At 37.9% G+C, this 12,319-nt stretch overlaps 1 protein-coding gene and 1 long non-coding RNA gene across 2 annotated transcripts; both read right to left on the bottom strand.

Annotated features, from left to right (window-relative positions):
* Nucleotides 1-5,345: 5,345 nt before the first annotated feature.
* Nucleotides 5,346-6,300, bottom strand: LOC119570724 (cytochrome c oxidase subunit 7A, mitochondrial-like). The gene is made up of 2 exons (XM_037918356.1): nucleotides 6,049-6,300; nucleotides 5,346-5,620 (listed from the first exon to the last, which is right to left on the bottom strand). The coding sequence occupies exons 1-2, from the start codon at nucleotides 6,283-6,285 to the stop codon at nucleotides 5,480-5,482; spliced, it is 378 nt and encodes a 125-aa protein (XP_037774284.1). The 5' UTR covers nucleotides 6,286-6,300; the 3' UTR covers nucleotides 5,346-5,479.
* Nucleotides 6,301-7,036: 736 nt separating this feature from the next.
* On the bottom strand, nucleotides 7,037-10,215 carry LOC119570723. The gene is made up of 2 exons (XR_005228458.1): nucleotides 10,103-10,215; nucleotides 7,037-7,396 (listed from the first exon to the last, which is right to left on the bottom strand). It is a non-coding gene; the product is annotated as an uncharacterized LOC119570723 (long non-coding RNA).
* Nucleotides 10,216-12,319: the final 2,104 nt, after the last annotated feature.

Genomic DNA, 12,319 nt, shown 5'->3' with positions numbered 1-12,319 from the left:
TATGATGCCAACATTGGTGTCACAGTGTATTCTACTGGCACTTCATGACACCAAAAACCTGCATCAACTTATAAAATGAGTTAATAAACAAAATATAGTACCAATATTTCTTCTAAAAATGCAGAGGAGTTCAGGGAGGACACTCATAAGAAATCAAAGATCAAATCAAAGTACTTCCATATACAATAAATAGTAAGGTTTACTACCATCCCCACCAAGACCATGGCATTTGCCAGGTCTTTGGTTTCAATATGAACATTTCTACCGAGGGAAGCAGTTGCTTTCCATTTGCACAAATCGAGGCAAATAAGAAACCGAAAAGCATTTGTAGTTTATTTGCTCATATTGCTTTTCTATATGCATGTCCAGATGTTCCTTTGCCTTTATATGTAAACAGAGGGATCGTAACTTTTTTTTTTTTTTTTTGATGCATTTTATTTATCTATTTACTGAAAATTTTCAGCCATATCAACATCTAAGGTCATTAGTGGTGTATTCAAATATAGGGATAGCATAAGGCTTGGGGGTAAAACCCACAGGTAAGGAAGTTTCTACATGACATCAAAGGTCATATGGCGCTATGGTAGAGTACAGTAGCGAAAAGGGTTAAGAATAAGTTAATGATTAGGGTAAAGTTACAAGTTGAACAGTACTAGGAGGGTAGTGTGGTAGTGAAAAGAATAGAGATGGGGCATAGCATAAAATAAAGGTTGTCAATACCAATCCCCAATTATCATTTTGTCTCTTCCCCACATTCCCTTTATGTCTCATCCATACTTATCAATCAGAAAACACCTTATGTCACACCTCCCTTTCAAACCAATGTCCCTTGCACAGTTATCCGTATCTTCCTTCATCGTTGGATCACAGTGATTTCAGTCTACTTCTCCCCTTCCCACCCCATTGACTTTGTTGCTTTTGAAAATCTAATTTCCCAACTTCAACCACCTTTCCTCATAGTTGGTGACTTTAACTGCCACCACACTCTATGGGGTGATTCTGTCACAAACTCCCGAGGCCAATCTCTAGAGCGCTTCCTCTCCACAGCTGACCTTACTATTCTAAATTCAGATCGCCCCACACACTTTGATACACGCACGCAATTTTTTTCATGCATTGACCTCTCTCTATGTTCCCCTTCTTTTCATTTAGATTTCCACTGGTCAGTCTTAGACCACTTTCCCTATAGTGACCACTTTCCAGTTCTCCTGTCTCCTACTTCATACGTACCACTCCCTAACTCCCCACGCTGGTGCTTTGATAGAGCCGACTGGCATACTTTCACTTCACTCTCTGCTATTCATACCCCTCCATCCTCCCTCACCTCCATTTCAGAAATGATACAAATACATGTCTTAAGAGCTGCACATACAGCTATCCCTCGAACCTCAAGACCATATACCTCCAAATGTGTTCCATGGTGGAATTCTGATTGCACTAAAGCACTTCGCTTAAAACGTGCAGCCTGGAACAGTTACCGCTACAAGAGAGGTACTCCAAATCAACTATCAGCCCTTATCTCCTTTAAAAGAGCATCTGCCTATCTTCGTCGTACAATCCGGAATAGTAAAACAAATAGCTGGCGAAATTATGTTTCATCAATTACATCCTCTACATCTATCTCAAATGTTTGGTGCCGAATTCATAAACTATCAGGCAAACATACCCCCATCCTGCCCCTGTCCTCCATATTCGAAATACCCTCATTTCTGATCCTCTCCAAGTCGCTAATGAACTGGGTGATTATTTCAGCCAGGTCAGTAGTGGTTCTCACCTTTCTCCACACTTCTCTTCTATTAAGACCACCAGAGAACGTACCCCCATTACCTTCACCCCATCCTCTGCTGAGTCCTATAATGCCCCATTTTCTTCCTCTGAACTCATTACTGCCCTACAATCGTGCCGTAACACTCATGAAGGCCCTGACGGTATTCACTACCGTATGCACCGGCAACTCCCATCTTCCTCCTTATCCTTCCTATTAAAAATTTACAACCACATATGGACATCAGGAAATTTCCCTTCTAATTGGCGAGAAGCTCTTATCCTTCCCTTCCTGAAACCCAATAAATTGGGTACCCTTCCTCAAGACTATCGCCCCATCGCACTAACTAGCTGCTTGTGCAAACTATTAGAGCGAATAGTGAACTTCCGCTTAATGTGGTGTCTTGAATCTCACAATCTTCTCTCTCCTTCCCAATTCGGTTTTCGCCGTGCCAGAAGCTCAGCTGACCCCCTTGCTCATTTTGAGACATATTACATCTGCATTTGCACGCCATGAATCCGTACTAGCTATTTTTTTTTATCTAGAAAAAGCATATGATACGACATGGCGGTACCATATTCTCCAACAATTGTCCTCTCTAGGCATACGTGGAAACATGGGTGTCTTCATAAAGTCCTTCCTCTCCCAACACACTTTCCAGGTCAAAATCGCCTCTGCCACATCATCTTTCTTTCCCCAAATCGAAGGTGTCCCACAAGGCAGTGTGCTCAGTACCACTTTATTCCTTCTTGCTGTTAATGATATTGTCTCAGTTATACCACCAGGAGCCCGGTCATCACTATATGTTGATGATTTAACCATCTATGCCTCTGACAAATCCATACCAAATCTCTACCAATTTCTTCAATCTGCAATCTCATCAGTATCTTCCTGGGCCACAAACCATGGCTTCTGCTTCTCTACCTCTAAATCTTTCTCCATTCTTTTCTCTCGCTCACGTGTAGGTCCCCTACCCCCACTCTTCTTATATGGCACTCCACTCCAATGCCGTTCCTCTGGCAAATTCCTAGGTGTCATTTTTGACTCCAAACTGTCCTGGCGAGACCATATCTACACATTAAAGAAAAAGCTCTCCGCCGTCTTCGAATCTTAAAACTCTATCCCATATATCATGGGGCTCAGATCGCAAAACTCTCCTTCATCTTCATGTTACTTTGATCCTCTCCACTCTTGATTATGGATGCCATATCTACTCCTCTTTCCTCAACTTCTCTCCTTGCCCATCTTGATACAATCCATCACTGTGGTCTTCGCTTAGCACTAGGTGCCTTTCGCTCCTCCCCAGTTGAGAGCCTGTACACTGAATCAGGCATACCATCTCTATCTCGACGTCGTGCCCTTCTCTCTCTCCGATGCTATTATCTATTCCACCAATTTTCCCTCACTAAACTAACTATCCCACAACCCTACTTCTTACCTTAGCTTCATCTCCACGATTACCTACTCCTTTCTCCACTCGCATGGATAACCCCCCTCTCCCATTCCCCTTTCCCCCATTTCCAACCTCTCCCGTTCTCTGTCCATTCCATCCCTCCATGGCTTATACCTCACCCCCATATTTGCTCTTCTGTTTTCCCCGACCCACCAAAATCAAATATCCCTCCTACTGTCCTTCTCACACATGTCCTTGACCATGTCTCCAATCATTCCTCTAGTATTCACGTATATACTGATGGCTCCAAATCCACCTCCTGTGCTGCTTTTGCAGTAATCTTCCCAACTCGTACTTTCAAATACTCCCTTCCTCCTGAATCCAGTGTCCTTACTACAGAACTGTATGCACTCCTTTTTGCTCTAAAACACATATACTCACTCTCCTCTTCCTCTTTTACAATTTTTACTGACTCCCGTAACTCATTAACTCTCATAAAGTCAATACACACCACCAACCCACTTGTTTGTAAGATCCAGAACTGGTTGTTCTACCTGTCCACACGCCATAAAACAATCAAATTTTGCTGGGTGCCCAGCATGTTGGAATCCCGCATGAACAGGCAGATACACTAGCACGCCACGCCTCTATGTCCACATCATACCAACCACGCTTCTCACGTATCCCAGCCACGGATTATTACCCCACACTTTAAGACCTTCTTGTATAATCGATGGCAATCTTTTTGGTCAAGCCTCCGCACTAATAAAATTTCATTCTGTAAAACTATCAATCTCCTCCTGGTCAACTCCATTTCATCGGAACAGACGTTGGGAGACCGCTCTCGCCCGATTATGCATTGGCCACACCCGTCTAACACACTCCTATCTGATGTCACAATCTGATCCACCCTTATGTTCCTTATGTAATGTTCCCCTTTCAATCCCACACATCCTATTGTCGTGCCCACGTTTTGAAACAACCCGTACCTCTACTTTCCCCCACCTATCCTCCCTTCACCGGCCTCCCAACCTATCAGACATCCTTTCAGAATCCCACACTTTCTGCTTCAACAACCTATTCTCTTTCCTCAAACGCATACATATCCTTCATCTAATCTAACTCCTTACCACACCCGACCCTAACCCTTTCACTCACCAATTCCTTTGCCCAGCTTAGACAACTAATCACTCAACCACCCTTCCCTAACATTAACTATAGTGCTACATGACCTTAGATGTCTAGCACATTTCTCTTGCTTTTAACCATTAACCATTAACCAACCAATAAAGGTTGTTAGAAGGGAAGGGAGTTAAGGGGATAAAAGGGGAAAAGGAAAGAGGAAAATACCATGCAAAACTTGAGGCAAGGGCCGAGAACCAAGGTAGGGGTGATCCCCCACATTGGGCCTCAGTCTGCATCTCTTAAGCACCCCCATGACAACAAGAAGCAAGTGATTGGGAGGGTTATTTAACTTATATTTTTAAAGAAATTTCAAGCTAATTTGTATTTGCATTATACTAGTCAAACACCATATTAGTTACCTGTATGCACTCAAGCCACTAATGCAGATGTGTTGTTTGTACAAGATGTGTTAAACAAGGCTTTCTATTTTTTAAGAATTTTCAAAACATGGACTTTAGTTCTCTCCCACCCACTCCCTTGCTTGTTTCCAAGGGGGGGGGGGGGAGCTTAGGAAGTTGAGACTGAGGCCTAAGGTAGGGACCTCAGCCCTCGCCTCTACTAATTTTGCAGGGTCTTTTCTTCTCCCTCTTTCCTTTTTCTTCTCTTCATCCCCTTCTGTTCACTTATCCAAATCGTTAATTCATATTTACCCTTTTCACCAACAATACTTTACCATAATGCTGTGTAACTGTTTATGCCTGGTACATTTGTTTTGATTATTGACCATTTTGGAAATCCAAAAACATTGCATTACTGAACCAAAAACCTACCCAGGGGTTATACATCCAAGCCCCACCCTTTCACTATATTTTGTACATGCCACTAATGACCTTAGATACTGACGTATTGACGTGGCAGAAAATTTTCAATAAATGAATAGTTTTATCAGTCATTGCTAAAGATTATGGCATTTACATAGTCTAATCCATAAAACAACAAAAGACTTCAACAATCGAAAGTTGTACTGAATACATACAGAATTTGTTATGAAAAGAAAAATAGTTTCCTTTCTAAAATTTATTGATCTGACATGTACATTTTTATGATAAATTCAATGGCAGACACATATATACACGAGATTATCAAGCACCCGCCTTGTTGAAAGATGATATAAATATTCTTCTATAGCGTCTTTACTAGGCCTTCTTGGGGAAGCTCATATCATATATGAATCCCAGAGTCATGCTAAGACCCACGGCATTGAGTACACAGGTGCTTACAAACAGAAGGTTGTCGAAAACACCTCCCTTCAGGTGGATGGGCATACCATTGTCAACCTGCAGGAAAGAAGGAATTATTTCATAATACAGACTGATATATATATATATATATATATATATATATATATATATATATATATATATATATATATATATATATATATATATCAAATGGTGTGTTAAAGAGAACAAAATTGATATCAACTAATAGAATATAGTTATAAAACACTAATAAGAAAACAAACTATAATAATAGTGCTTACATTAATCATACTAGCTACAATCTCTCTATCTTTGCCTCCTATATATATTAACTTTAAAAACTGGCACAATGATAAATTAAACTTTCCAGTAACTACAACAAATAAAATATGTATATACTCTCACAATATATATTCCTACTGTCAGTAACACCAAATAATCTTCATTAAATCTAACTACTGTTGAAGAATCGGCAGACAAAAACACTTCATCCTTTTATTAACCTGGAATTTGTTCATGGTACCACGGATCTGGCCATAGCCAGGGTGAACATCTGTGGCAGCTCGGCGAGCTGAGCTGGAGGTGAAGGTGCGGACAGCAGCCTGGAAGAAGGGCAAGTTTGTTAGAGAGCTTACACAATTTTTTTTTTCCTCCGTTATCCCTCCTCCTCTTCTCTTCACATTTTCTTCATATATTTCTCTCTTATCTAGGCTGCTATATAAGAAATGCATAACTGACATCAGGAAGGCCTATCTAAATCAAGTCTCATGATCATTCTTATTTGCCTGTCAAACTGAACTGTTTTCCATTTTATTGAATTTTCTCATATTTTTCTTTGTATATAAAGATGGATAGTAAAAAGTATTCCCTCATCTAACAAATCTTGGACCTACAAACTATAGATGTATATATATTTTTTAAACAATGTTTCTTTCATATACTAATCATTTACACAGTACCTGCAACACATGAACCCCATAAAGCCTACACACATATATATTAGTCTCACCCAAAAACTTAGAATAGCCATATCATTAGGGGGAAGTTAAAGCACTGGCATATTCACCTTCTGCAGGAGATCGTAATGTGACCACTATTACTTGTAAATTATATATCAAAATTTCCAATCAACCAGCATGGTGCTGGTTATGCATCAACTTTCGTTGTGCACTTATTTAAATTTCCAACAATTTTCTTCAATCCACATGGTCACATATTCCCTCCTCATCTCCATTCTACCCCCCTCCCCCCCTTCTAGAACTTAAAAACTAAATCAAAGCATTACAGGGTTGCATCCTATAAACACTCACAAAAGCTTAAGCCGACTATGGCAAGAAATGGATCAGGGATCTCCTAACTGCATATGTAACTGTTCTCACCTCATATACATTTGTTTACATCAAGTGCTCTAAGCTAATGAATCCACAAATAAAGCACCAATATTTTGCTAAGGATTTTATAAAAGAAGAAAATCCATGATTACAATTTTTTTTTCTCTCGTGGCTTAAAGCACTCCCAGATGTCATCCACCACAAAAATCTGGTAAAACCCATAATCAAAACCACATTTACAGGTACAAGCTCCTTTTAATCTCTTCACTGCATCCAGCCATATAACATCAAAGAATACAAGGAGGGGAAAATATGCTTTTACATGTTAGGGGGGGGAAAAAGCTGCAGTGAATAGATTGAAAGATGAAGTGTTACAGGCATGTGGTAGAGAAAATACTGACCTGTTACCTGTCTGTTCACATCCAACCCTGAACAACTAGTCAGGATGTCTTGTATAACTGCTTAAATACCTACATTTTTTGCTGAAGGCATTCTTGTTTTGATGTGATTTACTATTATCCTGTTCACCAAAAAAAAATGATATGACCTTAAACAACATTTCTTATAAAAACATTATACAAATCCTGGCCACATTTCCAAACTTTACTTCTGGAAAAATTATTTAAGATCATAAAAGAAAAAATCACTGAAAATATAATACCATCAAATTACTTCATAATTACTTTTAGAAATCATAAAATTAACTTTTTCATAAAATTTGTAAAAAAGTGTGTTCAATGTTACGCTTGTTAAAAATAATCATATGTAAATAAAGCTGAAAATAAATCTTCAATTAATATTATAAATGACATGTCACTATATATTAAATTTCCACACCCTTTCTTTCAAAGTACTAACCGGTATTGCTTAAACAGTGTTCACTGTGACAACTGTAGAAGAGGTAAGAATGAGAATTAATCGTTTCAAGTGCAAAAGAGTTTTGACTATATTTACACATGTATTTCTGACAAATATAATTGAAAATGGTCAAACACATCTCTTGCACAATAAAGATAATCATTCTCATCCATACCTTTTCTACAGTCTTAGTATATATATATATATATATATATATATATATATATATATATATATATATATATATATATATATATATTATATATATATATATAATGAGAGAGAGATATTGTATATTGCTGGATACTAATATTTTTCCTCCTTTTTTTAGTAAAAGACTTGGAATAATTGCTATATTTCCCCCAATATTTGACAGTAACCAAAGAAAAAGGCTGAATCAAAACATACCAGACAATCTCAATTTGTATGCAATGTATCACTGACTTGTGATTGTGCTAACCACACTTAATTTTGAAAATATCTTTAGAGGCCATATTTTCCTATCTATGTGACCACTGTGAGGGATTAGAATATATTTCATAGTCTTGAAGTTTAAGCAGACATTAATAATTATTAAAAACTACCAGTACACAAACCCACGTTCCATCTCAGCCCAAACCATACATTATTACAACATATGATGCCCATTTTGCCCAACTTTGCCAATGGCTGTAATATTCATGTTTTCCAAGAAATTTCAAAACTAATCTTAAATATTGCTTACAAAGTGACTGCATCCCTCAGAGCTTAAGTCCCTATTAGCCAAGAACCTTAGGGGCACTCTTGGGAATCCACAATCATTGCTGCATGAACCAAAAACCTTCCTAACTGGGGTCCTCCTGACATTTGTTGCAACCCATTTTCTGAAATTCTGACATTTTTTCCCCTCACACATATTTCATATATCAGATGTTTTAAAAGTAACTACACCCCTTTGAGGCAAAGTCCATACTGCTCAGACAACAACTTTGTGGACATATTGCCGTATGAACCAAAAGCTTTCCTGAACCAAGGACATTGCCACTGGATCCCTACACAATCACCCTATTTCCCTTATTTGAAATAGATAAATACATTGAAGGTACAGTAACATTTTAAAAGGGGTGATTGGTCTTGACTTTACGACCAACCAAAACAGCTATGCAGGATTACCACCAAGAGGCAAAGGCAAAGTTAAGCACGACATTGTGTCTATGCAGCATTTGTGGTGACCTTTCATCTTTATTTCTTATATTTTTCTTTGCCTGCATTGCTTATGTCATATTGGTGAAGTTTTATCCTTTCTGTAAGGCAGAGTCTTTAGATTTTCCTAATCTCAGTGCAGTCATTGAGTAAATATATACCCAAGTGGGTTTATATACAGAACACTGCCAATAAATTCACTGGAAAATTAATTTGATTTTAAATATTGACTAATATTAATAGTTGTAGCAATCTACAATAACAATTACTTTTCATTAATTAAAGGCCAAAATTATAAACTAAAATCAAACTCAAAAGGAACATTCTCTTCATTTGGTTGCACATCTAATCTGATAGCTGTCTATAGAGTGACTAAACCCCACTAAGCCCATATTACTCCAGACATTCATGGAAATCCACAAACACCGCTGTGCGAACCACCCCAGTAATGACCCCCCCCCCCCCACCCAACCTGATCGCTGCACGACCTTGCCCCCGACCCGCAACCTGACTGCCATTGATTTAAGAGTGCGGCGTTTTGTTGTGGCCTATTTTCTTCATCTCTGACACCATTCTTTATCTCTGTATATTAGTTAAAGCATCAGAGAGTGTAGTTTTCCCTAGATTTTCCCATATATCTTGCATGGTAAGGAACTGGGGACCATACCACGTACTCACTCCACGAGCATCACAACATGAAAACTACAATTAGGTATCATGCTGTGACCACGGCGGCTCAGACATGAACCTACCGTTAAAAGAAGAAGATACACAGAGTGAATGCCCCAACATTTGACCAAAAATGCTGCGTATCAAATACTATGCTCTAAATTAGCATCCATCACTTCTAACAACATTTTTTCTTCCCAAGGTCATGTAACAATAACTAAATATAAAAACATTGAAATATTTTTAAAAAACCAAATATAAAAAAAATCTAAAAACAACTAATCCAAAAATCTCAAAACCAAATTTGTGTCTTATCATTTTTTTCGAACATTTTCTCCCCTAGGGTCATGTAATAACTAAATTAGAAAAAAAAATACGCAAAAAAAAAAAAAAAATCTATTCCGCCAGCATTACTCTGATCAATTCACAAAATTAATTCTATGAACCGATTATTATTCAATAATTCGATTATCCTTGAAAATCTTGAGAATTAAACATAAACGTCCCGAAATTTTACCAGAAATTCCAATAAATCCCGAAATTCTTCGTCTTTCCCTCGTACCAATTATACTTCTCCCTTCTCGGATTTCCCTTCACACGCAATTCGCTTCTCGTGAAGACCCGGAAAAGCAGAAAGAAGAGCAAAAAGCCGGCGACAGAAGCAGATAACTACGGAAAAACTCGATCAGCTGATTCGTGTTGCATACGACTCTTCAGTTTTCCCCTTTTCCACCTATTATCCCTTACCATTTAGGTACGTTATCACCACGCGCGAAAGAGCTCCGTGTGGTCATTTTATATCGATACCCGAAAATTTTTGGGGGGCCCCGGGCTTTTGCCTTTTTCTTTTTTCTTTTCCCCTGCGTTTTTTCCGGGTTTTTCCCCCCCCCCCACGAGAAGCGAATTGGGTAAAGGGGAAAACCCGAGAAGGGAGAAGTAAATTGGGTACGGGGGAAAGACGAAAATTTGGGGATTTTTTGGAATTTCGGGAAAAATTTCGGGACGTTATTTTTAATTCTAAAGATTTTCAAGGTAATCGAATTTTTGAATAATAATTTTCATAGAATTAATTTTGTGAATTGTCAGAGTAATGCGGGGGAATAGATTTTTTTTTTTTTTGCGTATTTTTTTTCTAATTTATTTATTACATGCCCCTAGGGGAGAAAATGTTCGAAAAAAAATGAAAGACAAAATTTTGGTTGAGATTTTTGGATATTTGTTTTAGTTTTTTTTTATATTTTTTTTTTTTAAAAATTTTCAATGTTTTTATATTTAGTTTTTGTTAATGCCCTTTGGGAAGAAAAAATGTTTAGAAGTGAGGATTAATTAGAGATAGTTTTTGATACGCGCATTTTTGGCAAATGTGGGGCATTCATGTGTATCTTCTTCTTTAACGGAGGTTCATTTCTGACCCGCCGTGGTCACAGCATGATCCCAAATTTTGTAGTTTTCATTTTGTGATGTCGTGGAGTGAGTAGGGGTATGGCCCCCCAGTTCCTTCCCATGCAAGATATAGGGAAAAATCTAGGGAAAAACACTTTTGTGCTTTAACTAATATACAGAGATAAAAAGGGTGTCAGAGATGAAGAAAATGGGCACAAAAAAACCCCGCACTCAAAAATCAAGGCAGTCAGGTTGCGGGTGGGGGGAAAGGTGTTGAAAAGGGGCGGGTGGGGGGGGGGGGGGTTTTATTTTTTTTTTTGCCCGGGGTGTGTGACCATGAATGTTGAGTAAAGGGGGTTATGGGTTTAATTAAAAAAAGTATGATTAGATTGCAACAAATAAAAATGTTTTTATTTATTTTATTTTAAATTTTGGCTTTTTAATAAAAAATTGATAATTCTAAATATTAATTTTAGAAAAAAATCAAAATTATTTTCCTTTTTCTTTCCCCCTTTTTTTTCTCCCATTAAAAAAAATTAAAAGCCTTACAAAAAGGGATAAAACTCACCAATATGACAAAAGCAATCAGGAAAAAGAAAAAATAAGAAATAAGATGAAGGGGGTCCCCACAAATGCTGCATGACACAATGTCGTGCTTAATTTTCCCTTTTGCCTTTTGGGGGAAATCCGCATAGCGTTTTGGTTGGTCGTAAAGCAAGACCAATCACCCCTTTTAAAATTTTACGTACCTTAATGATTTATCTATTTAAATAAGGAAATAGGGGATTGTGTGGGGATCCAGGGGCAATGTCCTGGTTAGGAAAGTTTTTGGGTTCATACGGCAAATGCCAAAAAGTTGTTGTCTGAGCAGTAGGACTTGCCTAAAAGGGGTGTGTTATTTTTAAAACATCGATATATGAAATATGGTGGGGGGGAAAAAAGTCAGAATTTCAGAAAGGGTTGCAAAAATGTGGGGAGACCCCAGTTAGGAAGGTTTTTTTTTCATGCAGCAATGATTGGGTTCCCCAAGAGTCCCCTAAGGTTTTTGGGCTAATAGGGATTAACCCTTGGGGGAGCAGTATTTTGTAAAAAAAATTTTTAAGTTTTATTTTTGAAATTTTAAAAACAGAATAAAAAGCCTTTGGCAAAGTTGGGCAAAAGGGGCATCATAGTTGAAAATAATGTAGGGTTTGGGCTGAGATGGAACGGGGGTTTGTTTGGGTAGTTTTTAATAATTATTAAGTCGTTTAAACTTCAAGCTATAAAATATATCTAATCCTCACATGGTCACATGATGGGAAAAATAGGCCCTAAAGATTTTTTCAAAATTAAGTTGGTTACCCACAATCAC

Source organism: Penaeus monodon, unplaced genomic scaffold (assembly GCF_015228065.2).
Source record: "Penaeus monodon isolate SGIC_2016 unplaced genomic scaffold, NSTDA_Pmon_1 PmonScaffold_366, whole genome shotgun sequence".
In the NCBI taxonomy this organism is placed as follows: domain Eukaryota; kingdom Metazoa; phylum Arthropoda; class Malacostraca; order Decapoda; family Penaeidae; genus Penaeus; species Penaeus monodon.
Note: the sequence above shows the minus strand (reverse complement) of the source record. Positions and strands in the feature narration are given on the sequence as shown.